The 22,075-nt window shown below is 41.3% G+C and overlaps 1 protein-coding gene across 2 annotated transcripts in view; it reads right to left on the reverse strand.

The window, feature by feature from the left end:
* The window catches only part of RELN (reelin), a 307,444-nt gene that overhangs the window by 51,311 nt on the left and 234,058 nt on the right, over positions 1–22,075 (reverse strand). For both annotated transcript variants that reach the window (XM_035127392.2, XM_035127390.2), the window contains 13 exons: positions 20,891–21,048; positions 20,100–20,307; positions 15,336–15,412; positions 11,366–11,524; positions 10,658–10,846; positions 10,288–10,561; positions 9,201–9,341; positions 8,916–9,093; positions 8,683–8,767; positions 7,808–7,990; positions 6,149–6,320; positions 5,873–5,975; positions 1,701–1,930 (listed from right to left, as the gene is read on the reverse strand). In XM_035127392.2, the coding sequence (XP_034983283.2) occupies positions 1,701–1,930; positions 5,873–5,975; positions 6,149–6,320; positions 7,808–7,990; positions 8,683–8,767; positions 8,916–9,093; positions 9,201–9,341; positions 10,288–10,561; positions 10,658–10,846; positions 11,366–11,524; positions 15,336–15,412; positions 20,100–20,307; positions 20,891–21,048 (2,157 nt within the window). The remainder of the gene's footprint in view (positions 1–1,700; positions 1,931–5,872; positions 5,976–6,148; positions 6,321–7,807; positions 7,991–8,682; positions 8,768–8,915; positions 9,094–9,200; positions 9,342–10,287; positions 10,562–10,657; positions 10,847–11,365; positions 11,525–15,335; positions 15,413–20,099; positions 20,308–20,890; positions 21,049–22,075) is intronic.

Below are 22,075 nucleotides of genomic sequence, written 5' to 3' on the forward strand. Positions count from 1 at the left end.
AAAGCTTGTAGGATGCATTCAACCTGCCACACCCATCCCACACCCCACCTAACCATGTGTTGATACCTTGCGTGAAATTGCAATATAAAAACCACGAAATATATCATAAAATTAAGAATAAAAACAAATGAAAAATTTCCCTCTCTCAAGGCCTGGTTGAAGAGGAACATTTTTGCCTGGTGCCTAAAGGTGTATAATGAAGGTACCAGCTGAACCTCCCTGGTGAGAGCATGCCACAAACAGGGAGCCAAGTTTTACTGATCTTACCAGTTTCATTGCTAATTATCGTATTTTTCCGTGTATAAGACTAGGTCCCCCCCCTAAAAAATAATGTCAAAATTAGGGGCATCTTATACACGGATACATCTTCCCCCCCGTTTTCTTAAATCTGAGCCCCCCAAAATAGGGGGGCGTCTTATACATGGGGGCATCTTATAGACGGAAAAATACGGCATCTTATGACTATTTCTTTTGTGTGTGAAGTTTAGCTGTGTTTTATTAATAATTTTATTATGTATACCACTCAGAGAGTTTGGTGATTAAATAGTTTATCAAACCTTCTGAATAAACAAATACTGCAAAAAAAACAAAAAACCCCACTATTCTGCATCCTTGCTGAAGTGCAGGCAAATAGGTTACGTGCCACAGAATGGTTTTCATCTGGGTCTCTTCTCCAGAAGGATTACTCAAGGAGTATAAAAATACTTTGTGATTTTGGGTTGGAACAGCAGATATGCACATTTAAGGGCTTTCCAGACATTCAGATGTTAACAATAATCAAAGATGCATGCACATATTTAAAAATTAAATCGTTCATTTAATTATTCAACATCAGGGTTTTTTTCAGACTTTGTTCCAGTTCCTCATATATGATCATATGACCTGCTGTATTTCTCTACCAAATTTGAGGTCACTCGCCCAGTGGGAATGCATTCTCCCTGTGACAATCTCAAAGCTGGTTATCACGATATGTTTTAAAGACACAGGATGTTTCATATGAGTGTCTCCGGTTGTCAAAAATGATCCCTAATATCCTGAGTGACACATGCACCGTGGCTCTGAGACAAGTCTATGGCTTTCATAAGTTTTATCATTCACAGGCCTGGTTCTGAATTGGACTGCAATTCAAACATGACATCTCCACAGCATTTCAGGCTTGATTCAGAGTTTCTTATATCTTTAAAATATAATGTAAGAAACATATGCAATGTATAAACTGTGTGTCATCAGCATAGTAATGACACCTTGTTAATGACTACTCCCAACAGCCTCATGTAGATGTTAAATAGCACTGGGGGGGGGCAGATAAGTACCCTGTGCACAGGGTACTGGGGAGCTGGGAGCCGAGGAGCACTCATTCAGTGCTACTCTCTGACCATGGCCCTGAATAAAAAATGGAACTATCATATTATGGTGCTTCCAGTACACATCCCACTGAATTGGTCCAGGAGAACACCATGGTCAATGGTATCAAAAGCTGCTGAGAGACTGAGCAGAAGTTAACAATGTCACAACCCCCTATCCCTCTCATAATAAAAGGTCATCTACCAGGGTGATGTTTTTCTTGCTTTGTAAACCACCTGGGCATTAAGCGGTATATAAATATACAAACCACCAGCCAGCCTTTGTGTACTAAAGAGCGGTAGTGCAGAAAAACAGATATAAAGAGGAAAGCTAGGTGAGCAGCATCAAGTACTTACCCGCAAAGGTGTAGCTTTCCGAAGTGGATGACTTCTCTTCTCCATCCCTGAGTCGTTCCGGCATAGTAAGTGCTGCTTGGATGATGCTCTGTAGAGCATAGAGAACTGAGGTAGCTGCTGCTACTATAACATAAAGGAAGAAGCAGGTGCCAGGTTGCCCCCAAATCTCGGGAGAATTCAAGTTTCACTGGGTCAGCAGATGAGCTATCAGTGGTGCATCCAATATTAATCTGAAGTAGAATAAAACAGAACCTAGAAGATTGCATGGCCTACATTTATGGATGCTTTGCCACTAGCCAACTCTATAGAAAGGGCCAGAGGTTCAGAAGGAACTGTGTCTCCTGGTGTCCACACTGCTCTAAGGTATCTGGTGTGCTGGGAACAGAGCCTTGAAGCAGCAGATCACACCAAGGAAGAAATGTTATTAAAAGTTATTAAAAGAGGGGAATCAGCCAGAAGACTTATGGCACTACTCAGTCTTCTTTCCTTGCTCCTCTTTGCCCTGTGCCATTCAGGTCTCTGGCCTGGCAGAAATATTAATACTGTCAGAGTGGGTAGAATTCTTGATCTCTGCAGCTGTCAACACCCACAGACCAGAGACATCATCCCAAGGGCTCAACCGTCATAATGGGGGATGAAGTTACAACCTGAGTACTCCCTTCGCGGTTGTGCCTCTACACCTGTTTTCGGAAGATCAGAGTGTTTTATTCATACCTGAAGGAGAAAGGGAGAGCAAGAGAGACAGACCAACTGTCTCCAACTAAGTTCTCCTTATAGTAGACTCATTGAAATGAATGGGCTTAAGTTTGTCAAGGTCACTGAGTTTAACAGTTCTATTCTGAGCAGGGCTAGTACTGGACACAGCTCAGATCAGTGATCCTGATCTCCCTTCCCAAAGAAATGTGTCTCTATAGGTTCCCGATGGAAGTCTTTACAAGAGAAAACTCATTAATTTCTCAAGAGTGTAAAATAATCTGCCCCATACATCACATTAGTACCACTTAGTTACCCTCAAATGTTAAAAATAACTGTAGTTATTACACAGCAGAATTATAGTGCCTAGCTAGTAGGAAGAAGCAAGTTAATTGAAGAAATTAGGGGTGCAGGTTCATTGGCTGATGGGCATTAGGGTAAGGTGAAAGATTTCAGAAGTGCAGAGACATATGGAATGCCTTTGCACATTGTAGAAAGGCTCAGTTGACAAATTGCTCTGCCAGTGAAGTTCCTTTCATGGATCCCTCAAAATCCAGTGGATTGTTGGGCAGTATGGAGAAGAGCACATACACACCAAATTCTGACCCACAGGATTCCACAGATACACTCAGAAACATGCCAGAAATCTATGCAAGGACCACACCTGATGTAAGTAATTGCCCTCCCGTTGACTCCAATGGGAGGCAGCCAATGAATGGGAGGCAGTTAAATGAATTCCACTCTCCTGGAGCTATACTTTTTCTACCCCTCTCCTGAGCAAGGGATGGCTTGGATGCAATGGAACTGGACATTCCCCAGCCACAGCTTTAGCAAAGAAATACAATAGTTCCAATGAGAATAAAATCCTGTACCACATTATGGAACCTTGCCTTTTGAGAGTCCTCTTTCGTGGAACAGCAGTAACATTGCACAAACAGTTGTTTAAATAAACTTCTAAAATACACCACTTATAGCTTTACAAAAGTAACATTGATACTACTGAGAGGTTTTGGTTCTGGGGGGTCCGTGTGTAAAGGCAAAATCCTGCAAAGCCTGAGAACTGCCCATCTCCCAAGAGGTGGAGGGTTGCTTGCTGGGCTCTGGGAAGGATGTGTGATGGCTCTGGAGGCTTCCCAGGGCCTTTCAATGACCTTCCCAGAGCCTGGTAAGCAAGGAAAACCCACTGGGTGTGTGGGCAGGGTTGGGGTGGGGGTGGGGAGATAAATAAATAAATGGGGAATGGGAAAAGGCTAAGGTTGCAATCGTGTATGTAAAGTGAGAATAAGTTATGAGCCCATTGTATTGGAAAAAATGTCCACTTTGTTCCCACTTTCCCCCTGAGCTCTTCGAGGCAAGAGGGAGATATAAATGTGACTGATAAACAGATAGATGAATAAATAATGTAGTGAACTAAATAGAGAATGAAACTATTTGCGGTTGAAAATGTTAAATACTGAATATTAATCAGCATAATGCACATTAGTTTTCCATAACTAGGTCAAACACCTACTGATCTGGAATCCAAGAGACATGGTACAGCCGATCAAGTTCTTTGAATCCAGGAGTGTGGAATGGCAACTTTTACTGCATTATGCATAATGACTTCTTGTTTATCAGCCTGTTCCAAGACCTCAGCTGAAGACATTTAATTTTTATAAAAGCAAAATGCCTTCGCCAGATGCCAAGATGTGTGTGCAGGTCTTATGGGGTAAGCGCACTGAGGAGTCATTCATGTCTGAATGTGACCTCAAAGGCATTTGTTGAACAAGCTTTTAATCTATATTTTAAAACAGAAAACAGTTTGCATTCTATATATTATTAATTAGTTGTCATGGCAAATTGAAATGTGCATGAATACACAGCCAAAGTAAATTTTCTAGGAATACACAAGGCGTACGTTCAGCTGCTTCTTAAATTGCACAACAATGTGCTGTGAATATTGATGTTCTGCATGTGCTAGCTGTATACAAATAACTAGACCTGTTTTTCACTATGAATGCCTCCCTTGTTCTCTTATAATGGCAATGGTGTCCACCTGAGAGGCTCCAGAACTGAGTTCTGCCAAGTTCCGGCTGAAAAAAAAGCCCTGTGGGTAACACAATTTGGTTGCAATTTTAAATTTAGACTCTCCAAAAATATACTAAGTCATTCTCAGAGTACACCCAATGAAATCAATGGGCTCAAGCTATGGTAGTAACAATTGACTTCAATTCACTTAGAAGTCCATTGATTTCAATGAGTCTGCTCTGAGTATAATTTAGATGGCACATAGTACTTGACGACAGAAATATACATTATGACGAGCATGAAAACGGTGCTTCTCCCATCCATTGATAATGCATACAAATATAATGCCACAAATATAGTCTATATTCCTTTGCCCCACAATATCAAACAATGCGGAATGGAAAATACAAAATTAGGTGGTAAAACTAGACACACACACACACACGTTCTCTTTATGGAAATTGTCTTCTTGCGCTTTTATGGGCTTGGATCCAGAGAAGCGCCTCACACACTTGAAAGGTACCTCCACCCCTCCAGCCTAGCTTTCTGTGCCGTTCTGTGTTTCATATGAATCCATTTAAGAGGGTCTCCTGAACATCAGGAGAGGCTTTTCAGGGAGTTTGGGAAAGGGCTGCCAGGGACAGTCACCCATTCTACCAGTGCCTCTCCAGATCCAAACTATGTTTTGTTCGTGTGTCTATATGCAAGGGCAGACCTACATTTTTGGGGTCCTGAAGTTTGAACTGTTATGGGGCTCCCTTTGCAACTAGCAACAAGGTCTGGGTAACCACTGCTATCTTCTTCAGTGGGGTTGTTCCATGACAGATCACCAAACCTTTACAACATCTCTGCTACTGACTCTCAAACTTTGGGATTGTTGAAATATAAACCAAAAGTTTTTTTTAATTTTTTAAAAATCAATTTGAGTTGTGCAACTCAAATTGGGTATACTGGACGCAAAAATTTTAAGCAGTATAGACTAAATTTACTTATGGGACCCCTCCAACATTAGGGGCCCTGAAGCTTAAGCTTAATTAGTTTTATACTAGACCTTCCCCTGCCTGTATGTAAAAAAGGGGGAAATGTACAATGAGATGACATCACAGCACCAGTTGGTTTTCTAATACACTGGACAGAACAAACTCAATATGGAAATCCTCTTTTTCATCTACATTCTCCTGCCATTCACAACTTTCACCCTAAGGATACTGTAATGAACTATAACAACTACAATATAAAACGAGGAATAATGGGTCAAAATATTACAAAGTTTAGGTGAATGCATACTACGAATATAATTCTTTTCTTATTTCTATATGGGATTGGACTAATTCTAGAGATTCACATAGATTACATTAACAGGATTCCCTCCTCTATCCCTTAATAAAATATAAGAGAGGCAGGGAAATGTCAAAGCCAGACTAGCAATGACTAACGCTCAATAAGCAGGAGAAGAACGTAATGATAAGTACCTCAAATTGGATTATGGTGTTCTCATTCACGTTCAAATCCCTTGTAGTAATTGAATGTTCCCCAACTTCATTTGAAACAAATACCATAGCAGAATCTTCCTCGCTATTAAGAGAAGCAAAAGTGATTATTTCCTAGCTAAACTATTAACATAAATTTTATATGTTTATTTAATTTATGAGAGGATAACATATTCTGCTTTTCTAGCATAAATGAACCACTATTAGTAAGTGAAACTTTCTTTTGGAATAATCTTGGATATATTTTATGATACGTACGGTGCTCCTTTTGAAGAATATGGACAATAAAGCCCAATGTTGCCACCAGGATAGAAAAACCAATTGTCTTCCTTTGGACCAAAGTCAAATGTATCCAGCAGGATTACAGGACTCTTAATGCTGTTTCCATCAATAATTAAATCATCTAGAATCCAGATTTCTTCTTTCTTACCTAGGAAAATAAACACCTATGTTGCTACTGATTTGATTGTTCTAGAACAGGAGAAAATAATTACACATGATAAGTTACCTTTAGGATTGGAGGAATCTGTCAATTTCTGTTTCCCTCAGTTTCTTATATTTCTTATATTCTTATCTTAAATGCAATTCTCCACATTTCCACAGCAGGTTGCAAATTATTTTTAAATGACCTCGTGAAAAATTCAGCAGCATTTTAGTGCAAATCTATCCCAATATACACTTGTTTGTATACAGTTTTGCCTACAAAGGAATTTCCCCTCAAATAATGCATTTTTAATGTTTTTTTCACCAATATATGCATATTATGGACACTTCCTTTCACCAATATGCATTTTTGTACACATTAGTTGGCTGAAGAACTGTGTCACAAAACTCAAAGAAGTGTAAATGTCAAAGTATATCTGTGTTTTGGTTTTCATATTATTTTGAAAAGGTTTGCTTTTAAATGTGAACTGAATTGAATTTGTTCCCCCATCCCAAGCATCACTACGGTTAACCTGTTGTTTCCAAAAATGTATTAAGATGTTACCATGCACCATAGTCTTCCTAGTAATAAACGTGGTACGTATGGATAATTGTAGCCTGGCATGAGGAGAAATCTTTAACTTATCTCTCTCTGTTGGGTACATTAGCTCAGGCACATCAAAATCATAACTAGTAACACCTCTTTGCTAGCCGCAGTCTCTGATGAGGTCTCCTAAGCAACCCCTTCATTGAGGACTGTGATTGGTTCCTGATGACCCTGGATCCCTATAATGAGCTTTGGGTTTAGCCATAGGAAACCCATGTTTCCTGAGAAAACGTGTAACCTTTTCTGCTCCTTGTTGCCTCTAGCTTTGTGCCTCACCCACTCATATTTGCCCAGTTCCAGGATTGTCTTTCATATGTACAAGATAGGAATGTTTTGCTCAGCACCGAGGGCCTTCTGGCGGTTCCCTCGTTACGAGAAGTCAAGTTGCAGGGAACTAGGCAGAGGGCCTTCTCGGTGGTGGCGCCTGCCCTGTGGAACGCCCTCCCAACAGATGTCAAAGAGGAAAACAACTACCAGACTTTTAGAAGACATCTGAAGGCAGCCCTGTTCAGGGAGGCTTTTTAATGTTTAATAGATTACTGTGTTTTATTTTCTGTTGGAAGCCGCCCAGAGTGGCTGGGGAAACCCAGCCAGATGGGCGGGGTGTAAATAATAAATTATTATTATTATTATTATTATTATTATTATTATTATTAATTTATTCATTATAGGGATTTTTACTCCACCCTTAAAAAAGTTCCCAGGGAAGCTTTCATAATACAGTAAGAATACAACAGATGCTGAAATTTAATGTTAAAACATGCTGCAGGATTCCAGGCAATATATAAATGAATATAACAGAGCAGAAGCCCCGTATAATCACACCATTTAAAATCAAGTAAAAATATACACAATTATATATATGATTTTGGGTTATTTCTCATTACCACTGTTATAAGGCTGCCAGAGCCTGAACCGCGTAGCATTGGTTCGTGCTGCATATGGAAGCGGGATGTTAATGAAGAGAACGTCCGTTGTCTGAGTAAAATAAAACTCATCTATCAGGTGCCAAGTGATGCCCCCATTGATGGAATACTGAAGCAGGACAGAATGAGACCTCTCTGGGGTACCTGGAACAAGAGGGAGGAAATCATAACGACAATGTAAAAGTCACTGTGAGAATGAGCTGTTGGGCAGTGTACTACGGTTACGGAGCTATGAATGAGGTTTAAAATTAAAACACAGTACAAGTAGATTTACAAAGAAACACTAGTCTTGCTAATTTGCAAAAACAAACAAACAAACAACCCACAGTAAAACAATATGAGCTACCAATCCAAGGCTCTTTAAGGGAGGGCCAAAGAGAAGAAAGAGAAGTGCAACATGCAGTACTGGCCGAAAATGTTACTGTACTCCCAATCTCTTCGAACAGGCATAGGCAACCTCAGTTCTCCAGATGTTTTGAGACTACAGTTCCCATCATCCCTGACCACTGGTCCTGTTAGCTAGGGATGATGGGAGTTGTAGTCCCAAAACATCTGGAGGGCTGAATTTGCCTTTGCCTGTCTTAGAATGACACTTTTTCCACTGTTGCTTATGGGTGCAGGCTGGGGGAGGAGGGGCTCCTATAATATGGAGTTGTAGTCATTACTTGGTCAACCATTCTGTAGCAAAATATGCTAGTGGAAAACCGACCTGTGTTATTTTGATAATCAGTGCCTCTTTGGTTCTGCCCTCAAGAATGATAATAGCATACAGATTAACCATAGTTTTTCAAGTTAGTACAGATTATATTAATTACAGCAATAAATCATTACCTTACCTTTGGCTAAGAATTTGAATGAAAACTGGATGTACATTGTATTAGTACAATCTAAATCTCTTGAAACAAGCATTCTCAGTCCTTCCTGTAACAAAGAATAGACATGAAGAACTTATTTTTCCCCCTTTATCAGCAGGGCAGATCAAGGATTTCTATAATTTAATCTTGCTAAACAGTTTCAAGTAGGCATTACAAAGACAATCAAAACATTTTGAATAAGAATAACTTCTAACCCCTTTAAAGATGAGAGTAGTTCCAGATTTGATGGTGTCACCATTCAGGTTCCCTCTCTCAGCTCCATAGACTTCAGGCCAAAGGTCCGGATGGAGGTTGCCATTGAAGTCATCTTTCAGAACAGAAGGGAGGGGAGCAGCAGGGACACAGTAAGGGCCTCCAAAACCTCTGTCACACCTGAAAACAAATTGTGGGGGGTGGTTGGGAACAGTATCCACTGACTAATGAGACATAATCTTTACATCACCAACAAGCAAAAGGGCATGAAACATGTGTCTCCTTACACACAGCGGCCAGCATCGCAGATCCCGTGGCCTGAGCACATCCAAGGACATCCAGCGGCAAGGATGACATTATCAATAGCCCACATATCCCCACCAGGAACATAATTATGTTGAATCCATCTGAAGCGTGTTCTGGGAGATCTGGAAATCACAAACAAAAAAATAATAATTCAGGGCAGTCCCGCTGCTATTGGAGAAAGAGGATCGGAAATTGCCGGGGGGGGGGGGAATCTGTCAATTTCAGTTCTCCAAGTTCCTCATTTTCCAATCTTAAATGCAGTTCTCCACAACTTGCAGCAATTAGCTATAAAAAAAAGCTCCTCGTGAAAATTTACCAGCATCTTAGTTATAATTTTTTCTAATAAACGGATTGTGGCCCTCCAAACCTGCAGAGAGAGAGAACAAATGCACAAATGATGGGGGGGGGAGGTGTCCCATTGACTTTTGCTTTTTTGCCACTTACGGTACTTTTTCCTGTGGTCCCACCCGCTGCCACAATAATGTGCCCCTGCCCACTCCCTCCCCCCAGGGGAATGTGTACCTCAAGTCTGAAAGGGCTGCCTATGCCAGGACCACACTTATTTCTACAAAATCATATGCATATCTTTTTAACACCCTTAAAAAATAAAATCCAAACCAATAGTTAACTATCCCAAATAGTGCGTATATGAGGTGCCCCATATACACATGTTAGCTTCCCACTTTCTGGAAACCTAACCTTTTGACTTTTAAAGCAAGAGGAACACCAGAATTATGTTTATCGTCTCATCTAGTTCTCCCCTTTTGGTCATGGGATAATGACTTGCTTAGCTCTGAGAAAGATGTGAGATGTGACCATTTGATATGGCCAAAGCATAGTTACTTAAACCTTGAAGCATGGAGAAAAATGTCCTTTGCTCTAGGGTGGCCCTCTTTGTAAAAAGTCTAGTGCATTAAAATAGGGTTTGTGGTTAAAAGCATCCTAAGGAATCAATCATTCACAGTTTCTGTTACGGTTACATGAAAAAACTGAGCTAAATTCTACACTTTCTTTTGCAGCCAAACAGTAAAGAGGTGGAGGAAGCCTGAATGAGATAGTAATTCTTACATTGTTGCAGGTGGGAGGTAGATGGTAACTCGCTTCCAGTTCTGAAATCTTTCAGAAGTGTAAATTGAGCTCTCAGTATAATGCTGACATCCAATCCTGGGAGGAACGCACTCTTCGGTCACCAAATGCCAGTCTCTCCCATTGTTTATGGAATACTGGAAGTAAATACTATGGGAATTGCTGAATGGCTTGCTACAGCCCATGTTCAGCTCAAACTGCATGAAGGTGGAATCAGACACATGGAAATCCCAAGTCTCAGCATAACGAGATTTTCCTAAAAAGAGTGCAAGGAAGAAAACCATTTTACTTAAAATTCATTTATTAAAAAGAAGGTGTAGTGTTTTTGCATTTCACTAAATGTGAGCCTTACCCGTATTTTCACTGAATATGAGAGCTGTATCCATAGAGAGGCAATCAATATCTACTTGACCCCCTTGGACCCTGTACCAGTTAGCTTGTAAATCGACAGAGCCATCAAATTTATCTTGAAAACCAGCCTGAGAGCTGTCATTCATTCCTACAAGGACATCATCCAAAGCCCACTGCGCTGAATGCTTCCCTACAAACAAATAGAAATATTTGGTCATTATTCCCCACACTTTATGTCCCGGGGTGGGGTGGGACTAATTTATGAGGCAGTTGGACCAGATGACTCTTGGAGGTCCTTCCAACTCTACGATTCTATGATATAGGTCTAGAGAAAAATCTTCATTCCAACTAAGAACTTGGTCTGTCTGAGTTGAGATGGCCAAGAAGGCAAAACAGGTGTGGAAAGGTTGGTGACAGTAGGAAAAGATACTTCATAATCAAAAGTGGGAATCCAGGACACATGTGGAGATTCATTGTACAATTAATTCACTGGACAATTAAACATACTAGAAATAGTAAACAATGAACAAAATCAATGGACCTTAAACGTATGTACCCTAATATTTGAACACACCAAAGGTTTGTTTTGCCAGTGTTTATAGAATAGACATGTTAATGTTCACTAAACAAAATTGTATCTTCCCTAGCCATTACTAGGTCTTAAAATTACTTGTAATGGTAAAGGTTCATAATAGTATTAAACACATACCATGTTGAGGTTGCCACCATCGGAAAGCGGTGGCTGGTGTTTTGGCTTCACGAGGCAATTCTATTGATACAATCTGTGGTTCTAAGAAAGACATGAAGTCCAGTTCTCGCAGCAGATACCAGCTTATTCCATTGTCATTTGAATATTGAACTACAAGCCCTGTACATTAAGATGGAATATAGTAATTTAGTCAAAACCCTGCAGAAAACCTAGGATCAAAGCCCAGTCCTCACCAGCAGACACCGAAGACAAAATTAAAGCATCTCTTCCATAAATTCAAGGTAAGCTCGTGGCATAGATTGAATAACTGGATTTTTTAAAAAAATTCTCTCCTTTAAAATGAAAACTTATGAGCTTGTACAGACTATTTGCTTTCTGATAGATCAGCACACTTATAAGCTTTTCATCTATTGCAACAGAAACGAAGATTTGGCTCCTATTAACCTGTTTCACAGAACTTGGAACTTTTCTGAACTCCTCTTGTCCCACTAAAAATCAATGAAATTAAACCACATAGTATAAAACGTGTTTTGTTGAATTTGAATGGTGAATTTCAAAGGACAGCTGTATTCTGGTTCACATATTGTTTTGGACAGTGCAAAATAGGTAGGTTCACCTTTCTTTGTGAACTGAATTACATTTATCCTGTACCCCTGTTTTCACATCAACAAAGCAGCAAGATTTCTTCCCTCACTCCAACATATTGCTGCAGAACTGGAGCAAGTGTAATAGTACTGCTACAGGGGAGGCCTGCTGCCATTGCTCTTTAAAACAAATACCCACTGCAAGTTTTCTAGTCAATAATTTATTATTGATAATGCTAATTTGATTTTAAATTCATAAACACAAATTAATACCTGCATCTCACTAGCGAGGCATCTATACTTCACAGATATGAGTACTCTGCGGAAGGATTTAGACAGATTTACATTTGAAATGGCAGCATTACACTGAAGCTGAGAGATGTCTGTGAGCTGGAAATCACATGGGGAGTAGGGGCTTTGGGGCATGAAGGTTTAAGAGTTATAGGAGAAGATGGGGTTAGTTCTGCATTTGTCTCTAAAGGATTGTTCCCATGGTGCTGGCGGCCTTTGGGACTAAGCACAAAATCACACAGAGGCAATTTGTAATCTACTATGCATGCAATTTTGAGTTCATGCATAATTAGTCTTTTATCAGTGTATGGTCATATACATAAAACCCATAAAAAACAGAGGGGTACTGTTGTGATAACTTGGTTTGGGAATTAATAACCAAGCAGAATTAATAACCCAGCAGCAGCCAAGAATCAATGCTTGAATTACTTTTTAAGTAATGCAGTACTTTTTCTGTCACGACAACAGAGAAATTGTGGCTTTTAAAACATTCTAATTTTCATTCTGTATGATGCTGATATGTTTGACCTATTTCTCCCTAAAGACAGGAGCTCTTTACCATGAAAAGTTAATATTACAGTTCTACAATATTAATATGGAATATTCAGTGGCCCTCAAAGTGTAAAATCATAGGATGTCAATAGGCTCTGGTAGAGGATATTACAGAACACTGCTCTGCTTTTTGTAACGGAACTAAAAACTCACCCAGATGTTACTTTTACGATGAGGACAGTCGTCCCTGTGAACACCCAACTTCCTAGCCATTTTGTGAGGCTATAAAGTGAATTTCTTTCTCAGCGGCAGCAGCTGGCAAAGAAACTCACAATATCATGGTCTTGTCTCATGTGGTCAAGGCCACTGTAAAGTGAATTTTCTTGCAAGTGAGGAGAAAATGGACTATGAAAATGGAGCAGAGGGCTATCAATGTTTGCTAGCCATGATGACCCTGCTCTGCAACCACAGCTGGAGGCAGCAATGCTTCTGAATGCCGGTTGCTGGAAACCACAGGAGAGGAGAGTTCTCATGTCCTCAGATCCTGCTTGCTGGGTTCCCACAAGCATCTGGTTGGACACTGTGAGAACAGGATGCTGCATCAGATGGACAACTGGCCTGATCCAGCAGGCTCTGACTATGCTATTGTGCTATTCCTTACTTACATAGTTCATTTGGCCTCAGAGTATGACCAACAGCAGGAAAGCTGCCACACAGATAACAATTCTCTGTGGTGAAAGCAATATCTGTGCTCAGATTGTTTCACGTGAGACCGTGCTGTGTGTTTTGACTGCTCAGAATTCAGTATTATTTGTTTCAGCTACACAGACACACAGAAAGAGAAAGAGCTCAACCAAAGCAAAAATTGAGCAGTGTAAAAATTAAATATAACCGTTAGTATAAATAATACTTCCCCAACTTCAGTTTTTATGAGGTGAATCAAGAGTAACTCCATTAACTGAAAGACCATAGAGTTTGGGACTCATATAGCTAGGAAATAAATGTACATTTATCTTTATGCCTACTTTGTCAAAATGCTCTCACACATTGGATCCATGTATGAGCAGGATCAGGCCCAGAAGCCTGTCCTCTGGTTTACTACAGCCCAATGCCAGCAAAGCAAAACGCAGTCTAAGCTGTTGCAGTAGCTGGACATAGGAAGAGGTTAATTTCCTTCATGAGCATAAATCACCCCATGGGTGAGCTGATCACAGGTGCAAGGTCAACTCAGCCAGTTGCTGGGGTAATGGCCCAATTTTCCAACTATATCTGTGATTAATGCATGGCAGGCAGTACAGTAGCTGTTCAGTGTTGTGCTTGGATTATTTGAAGTTACTTAGAGCAACGGCAATACTTGGTATCTTTATATATCTGGACAGGCATCTCCCCACTTGGGCACAACCGTGTCTATGTGTGGTGCTGGGAAACAAATAAATAAACCAATTCTAACCTGAAATGGTGGGAGAGAGCTGGAAATTCCTATGTGGCTTGTGAGGAGACCCCCCCAGAGCCCAAAGAGGATGTCAGTGAACCAAAAGTCTAGCAAAAAAGATTCCAAGAGTTCCAAAATAGCACACAGGAGCTCTCACTGCTGCCATGCTCACTTCTGAACAGCTGTTGGGCGGGAAGCTGCATGTACCGCATTGGGCTCCCCTACATAAGTGCATTTTACTTATGTGCCCAGGGCTCCAGAATGTAATCCCTGCGTAAGTGGAGAGTTGCTTGTATCTGAAAAGCCTACAAGCTGGATCTTATTTTTCTGTGTACAGGTGACCCTCAGCTTATGCGGGGCTTACATTCTGGGAGCAAAGTGTAAAGCAAAAACTGTGCATTGTCAGAACACATTGGGTTCAATGGCGGGTGGGGTTGCCAAAGTCTTTTTTCCAGGACGCCCACCCCCTTTTGCTTTACATTATTTTGCCAATTGCGTAAAGGCGAATGTGTGCAAGTTAAATGCACGTAAATTGTGAGTTACTTGTGTGACTTTGTCCCGAGCTGTTTTGCTGAGCCTATTCCTTCTACAACAGTAAAAGATTTGGACCTTACTCTGCTTCTGTGTGGTGACTGGTACTGCAAGCATAGACCAGATTCCCAAAACAAGCATCCGCAGCAAGGAATATTTTCACATACAACTGTATGTGCAATGGCATTCACATGATCTGGACTCTCAATTGCACAAGATTCCAGATTACATGGATGCCTTTGTGCACACCCCAAAGCTTCCTCATTGCAGTGTCATAATGTGCTCCAACATCAGGAGGCATATCAGCTTGCATGACATAGAAGCCAGAATGGAAACTATTAAAAAGGATAGTATTAGGATTCAACGGCAGTGGTTACTAGGGGCAGGGAGCAGGATTAGCCCCTTCCCTAGTATTTCATTGACTGTATCCCTTAGTGGCAAAGCCTCATTGATAGGGATCACACTCAGGTGTGAAATGTGTACCTGCCCCCCAAAAATCAAACTGATGGGCATTTTGCTAGGGTAAAATTAGTGACAAAATAATGGGTTTCCATATGTCTTTCACAAATATTAAGACACAATATCAACAAGACAGTTTTAAATATGTAAAAACATACAACTAAATAAAAAATGAGTTTACCTTCATTTCTGGCTCTGGGTTTGTTGCAGCCTGTGCCGATTGTTTTGCTTCCAATTTGTACATAAAACTGAACTAGTCTGTTAACAAAAATGTTGAACATTTCTTTTAGGGGGGAAAAACCACACACACACAGCATAGTTAAAGCCTCAAGCAAAGGTTCCCAATTGGTGGTCTGCGGACCCCAGAAGATCTGCATAACCCACCCGGGGGGATCTGTGGCACCGTTCACATAACCAAAACTACCATAGAGATATCATATTTTCAAAAGTAGGGGGGCCATGGCTTGGCTTTTGAAAAACAGGGGTCCACAGCACTTAGCTAATTTTGAACCACTGGCCTAGAGGATAGTACGGTATTATCAGACACATTTTCTTAGCACATGATTTCTCTTTAAATCTTAGTTTGCATAGACCTCTGTTTAGCTCTTCCTATTTAAAATTGCTTCAAATTTCTACTAGCCTGGGATGCCATAGGCTTTATGGGAAAGGGCACATTTTAGGTGTTGCCACTAAACAGTAGTCTGATGCCCTTTACTCCTCTGGGGCTTCTGCCCCACTCCATTTTATTGGTATTAGAATTAATTAGTGACAGGAGTCCATTCCCTGTCTCATCTCTTCACATAGCTAGGAAATCGGCAGAGTTGGGGGACGGGGGAGAGAAGCAGCTGGTGCAGGGGAGTGGGCTGGGCTTCAAAAGTTTATGTACTAAAACATAGCTCTTTTTCTAAAATATGAATGCATGGTTTTCAAACATATCCTATAGTGAGGCTGCAATCCTTTACGCACCTGGGAATAAGGAAGACCCACTGAACTATCTGCATTAAATGTCTACTGTAGAGAGGTGTTTAGAGCACATTGCATAGCGTCCACTCACATATGGCGCCAGGAAATAAATATATAATTCAACCCAAACTCGGAAATGGTGGGAGAGAGCTAGAGAGTCCTTGTGGGTTGCAAGGAGATTCCGCCCCCCCCAAGCCTGAAGAGGACATCAGTGAGGGCAGAGGAAGCCCCAAAGAGACCAGAGGCACAACGGGGCTTTATTCACACTGCTCAGCCTCCCCGCCTAACAGCTGATGTGTCAGGTAGCACAGCAGCAGCCGCTTTCCCCAGCATTCTCTAGCCTCCTGCCGGCCTCAGAGCTTCAATTCTAGCTGTGGATATTTTTGGATACAGTATTTTTGGTACGGGTTGGAGAAAGAGCAGCAGAGGGGGCATTTTGGGAGTGCTTAGAGGGTGCTCCCCACTTTACGCGATTTCAGTTATGCGTGAGAGGGCCCAGAACATAACCCCTGCCTAAGTGGGAGGATGCCTGTAATACAAAGGACACAAATATAGGTGATGGTCCTTTCCTGAACACAGTGATTTCTGCCACGTGTTCTCCAGGTAGGTCAGTCCTTATGCCAACAAATAACTGTTTTGTGCCACTTCCCTGTTTTTCACAATTGTGCAAACTCCTGCCAACCTTTTAATTAATAATTCATATTAATTAAAATATCGCACCGGGTTGCTTCGCTGGTTTTTTTTTGTTCAATCATCTTATATCATCACTTTAATTTGTTTTGTTATAATCAAGTAGAAATAGAAATTAACACAAATGTAGTTATAAACATGGAGATTATGGTGAGCTGTGTCAAAGGGCAAAGTTTCATTTGAGATTGCACCAAATGTTATATATTTTGTTTTAATAGTAATTTCCTCAGGGACTATATTCATTAGACTTTGACCACTTTTTAAAAACTTAACTACCAACAATGAATAATATGCCTGCATATTGCCCTTATGGAGGGAAATGATGCCTAGCTACGAATTTTGATTTAAATATGCTTACAAAGCAAGCCAAGGGAGGTCTGGGTGGAGGGGAACAGATATGTTCTTTGACACTAAATCAACCAATGCCTAAGCCCACCTTCTTGCATCAGCCAGGGAAGAGGATGGAAGGGAGCAACTTGTTCCATTGTTCTTTCTGCCGCATTTACCGCTATGAGGGGCAGGGGAGGGAGCTAGGTCTGGTTTTCAGCCACTTGGGGGGTTTTGTTGGAGAAGCAAGAGGGCTTGGGAATCCAGCATATCCCTTTCCAGTCCCCACCACCACTGGAGCCCTGGCTGTGGCAGAGGGATGATGATGGAGCTTGGCGCTGCCTCAGCCAGAGGGTATCCAACTGTAGGTGAGCTCCTCTGACTCATCAACAGCCCCTCTGCAACCCCTCAACTGCCCTCTCAGGATTTATTTATTGCACTGCTTTCTTAGTTACAGGTAGGTAGCCGTGTTGGTCTGAGTCGAAGCAAAATAAAAAAATTCCTTCAGTAGCACCTTAAAGACCAACTAAGTTTTTATTTTGGTTTGAGCTTTCGTGTGCATGCACACTTCTTCAGATACACTTGAAACAGAAGTCAGTCCCTTATGTATATACAGAGGGTGGGGGTGGGTGGGTGGGAATGGGTGGTGGGCTGATGGGAGTGGTAAACCTGTAGATGGCTGTTAATGACTGCTGATGACTGCAATTGGTCCTGCGGGGGGGGGGGGGACAAGGGCTTTTTTTTCTTTAGCGCCTCAGCCCTTGCTTTTCCCCTGCAGGACCAATTGCAGTCATCAGCAGTCGTTAACAGCCATCTACAGGTTTACCACTCCCATCAGCCCACCACCCATTCCCATCCCCCCACCCTCTGTATATACATGAGGGACTGACTTCTGTTTCAAGTGTATCTGAAGAAGTGTGCATGCACACAAAAGCTCATACCAAAATAAAAACTTAGTTGGTCTCGAAGGTGCTACTGAAGGAATTTTTTTATACTGCTTTCTTAATTTCCTTTTTTTCAAAAAAAGGAGGCTTTTAAAACTTCAGGAATAGAGAGATATAGAAACTGAAAATACTTTTTGACATGACTAGTCTATCTGTGGTGATTTGAGTCTGCAAAAATAAAAATAAAAATGAGAGAGAGACTCTGCTGTGGTCATTAGCCGCAGAATTTGCAGCACAGATGAAAGCTTAGGTGGTTACAGTTAACAAGCCAGATGTCATCTGCTGGGAAACAAAAAAACCCACCCCTTTTGCAATGCTTATCTAGCCTCTGCAGCTGTCAGGTAGATCCCATATGTGGCTGCAGTGACTGATCAGACAGAGAACAAAATCATAAGCGATGGTCATTAAGAATAGAATAGAATTTTGTCTGGGCAGCCTATTGGCAGCCCACAAGACAGAAATGCTACAGGCAAAATTCTCAGCCATTCAAGAAAGGTAATGAGGTGACTGAGGACAGACCTGGAAAGAGTTTCTTCAGGAAGGGCTGGAATGGTCCCCTGCCTGAAACCTCAGAGAGCCACCGGCAGTCAGTGTGGACTGGCAGTCACTGGCGGCAAGAACTAGTGTTATGCAAGAAGCATCACAGTACTATGGGTGGGACAGAATGCACAGCCTGCTTAGGAAGGCTAATACAACCAATCAGTACCCCAGGAACCTATTCATGCTGGAGATTTCATGTTGGAATGGAGGTCTGTGAAATTGTACCACCAACAGTTGTATAGGATTTTGGCACCTACATATTGTCACAGAGAGGTGTCGTTAATAGGTCACTATTAAGGGGAAGGATGCGGGTGGCGCTGTGGGTTAAACTACAGACCCTAGGGCTTGCTGATCGGAAGGTCGGCGATTCGAATCCCCGCAACGGGGTGAGCTCCTGTTGTTCGGCCCTAGCTCCTTTTAAAAGCATGTCAAAGTGCAAGTAGATAAATAGGTACCGCTACAGCGGGAAGGTAAACGGCATTTCCGTGCGCTGCTCTGGTTCACCAGAAGCGGCTTTGTCATGCTGGCCACATGACCCGGAAGCTGTACGCCGGCTCCCTCGGCCAATAAAGTGAGATGAGTGCCGCAACCCCAGAGTTGTCTGTGAGTCCGCGACTGGTTCTAATGGTCAGGGGTCCCTTTACCTTTACCTTTAATAAGGGGGAGAGTAGCTTGCTTTTATTGTTTTTTACAGAAAGACCTGGGTCTACAGGGTTTAAGGTGGGGAACGGACACAAAAAGTTGATGATATAGAGATTGACCAGGTAGTCAACAGCAGTTCAGGTAGGACATCCTTTGTACCAAAATTAATTGGCTTTTCAATAGGGTGTGTTGCAAATGTAGCATGATTTCTAAATAAAACTGTCTTCTCTGTTTCTGTGGTCATTACAGAATGTTGATCAATTGAACCATGAGGAGTACAGTGCACCAACACTCTGGAATCTGTACTCTGGTTTCCTCCTATTTCCAACTTTTCCATGCACCATCATCAAGAGATTCCTCAAGTGACATTTGTGCACTGATGCAAACAAGGGCATAGAACATGGTATTATTGGTGGCTGTTCTATTGCAGCATGCATGGACATGAAGAGGCTTGCTAAAGTCTGAGAATCATCCACACACAATATAATATATTCCTGGTAGAACTGGTATTTAAAGCAGACTGGGCTTAAGCAAGCTGAGCGTGATTTCACTGTATGTTTGAAAAAAAGTACTTTGGTCTTCAAAATACACATTGAATGCCCTTCCAACTCTCCCTCCTGTTGCTGACAGGTCAGCTAAATGCCATTGCTCCACCATGTAGTACAAAAGCTATTTTTGAGCCTAAGTAACTTTATATCCCTCAAATTACTGTAACTCTACATAAAAAGCAGTTCTTCCAAATCCTTGTTCATTTGAGAAGTACTTGAAACTTGTTCATTGTTCTGCAAAATTAATGGCAAAGTAAGCCACAGGTTTTAGAAGCAGAATATACAATTGACCTGATGCTTGTGGTGTCCAGAGGGACGGTTCTTGCTTCCCTTTTGCCAGGTCCATTGAAGTAAAGAGATTTTCCATCACTGAGTATTCCACAACCATTTCCAACTTGCCCTCCAGTTATCTTGTACCAGAGAGGGCTCAGCTTCCTCTCAAACCTGTCGAACATCTCACTGTGGTTAGGTACATTAGATACACAGGTTCCATGTGAGGCTTTAGGTGGGGAAGAAAAAAATATATGGGAGATTCTTTGTTGAAATAGTGCTGGGTAGTAAATGTCAATAAACTGGCAAGCAGCATTACATGAATCACATGTATTAGTTTTTTCTGAAAAAAGCTCAGGGGCCATAACATTTAGTCATTTTTGTAAACACCCCACTCTCCTGCTCCTTAACCAATTCTCCCTCTAAAATGGAAAGCATCCAAAATGAACACTGGCACGGAAGTGTGTTGCAAGGAGGAGCAGGCGGTGCTATTGTTCAAGAATCTTTTAACCTTTATTTGTTTGTTGTTGAGGACTCAGAAGAGAAGCCCAGCATTTTTTTCTGGGTACATTTTTCTTTAGGAAAAGAAAAGCAGAAAAGCAAAGCACTGCAAACATATTTTTTCACATAAGCTTGTAAGAAGAACCACATGATGCTACGGTCTAGCAAGCTGAATATATGTGAATATAGCCCTAGCTGGAGATGGAAACTTGTACATAGAAGGTAGAGCTGGGCACACAATTCCATCCCTCCCCAAATATAAACACAGTCAAATGAATGAACGGCAATTCTATATAAAACCAATGTCTTACCTGTATAACCCAAGTCACAAAAGCAGACTCCAGAGATACAATCCCCGTGCCCATTGCAATAGTTGGAACAAGGCTCTGATATGTATACCCCATCTAAGCCAAAAGGGGGTACACTCTTTTGTGAACTGCTCTCTTGGATCCAGCGGAATCTGGTTTTACTGTATGGATAGAAATATTGAAAGCAGAAAACTACATGGAATGCCAGAAAGATACGCTATACACTCAAACCGAGGCGTACTTAAACCGAGGTATGACTGTATTCCAGAAGCTCTCATAGTATATACCACATACATAGTACGAAGAACTCTCTGATAATAATAGGAATAAATTTAGTCTTCAAAAAGTTGTGCATGCACCGCTACTGCTATTAAACATTTATCATGAGGCAATGGTCTGCAATGCCTTGCACACAATGTACATAGTATTTATTTGTACATAGGTATATGCTTATATAACTAATATTAAACAAAACTTGTTGTAAATCATTAATATGATGGCAATCCAATTGAACTACATTAGTGCAGCAAGTCTAAATGCAGCCATTCATGAAACTAGGTGAAGCTGCAGTTGGTTTTTGTCTGATTCAGATAATCCACCGGGTGGAGTGATACTGGGCCTATGTGCCCACCCACCCTGTCACTGGGCATGGCTGCTTTGCCTCCAGGCCTACAGTCTGAACTCATGTAGATATTAGATTTTATGTATTTACGCTGTATGTCTAACACCACTAGTCCAAATTGCACAACTGATTTGTCCTGCAAATAGCCCATGTTATTGACTGTATGCTGGGCCTATACAAACATTTTTCAGTATATGGATATGCAGCATGCACTAAAGTAGTATAGGCTGACAAGCTGAATTCTGTACTCTGTACTCTGCACAAAGCTTCTCCTAAGAGTCGATAATCCAAACTGGGCATGTGTGCCATGAAACTGGATGAGCCCAGAGAATGGTCAGTGGTGCAAGGTGCAGTATAATCCCTGAAGTTAAATATATGGTCTTGGCCAGCACGTGCCTGGGAAAACCAACTGTAAAATCTATGTGTATTTCTCTGAGTGGCTTGGGCTCATGGGACAAGCATAATAAATAATTCCATAATGTATTAGAACTTGGAAGCAAATTCCATTGTTATTAATGGAACTTACTTACAAGGGAATATATTTAGCACTGGGATGTAAATCTGTC

Source organism: Zootoca vivipara, chromosome 10 (assembly GCF_963506605.1).
Source record: "Zootoca vivipara chromosome 10, rZooViv1.1, whole genome shotgun sequence".
Classification (NCBI taxonomy): Eukaryota; Metazoa; Chordata; class Lepidosauria; order Squamata; family Lacertidae; genus Zootoca; species Zootoca vivipara.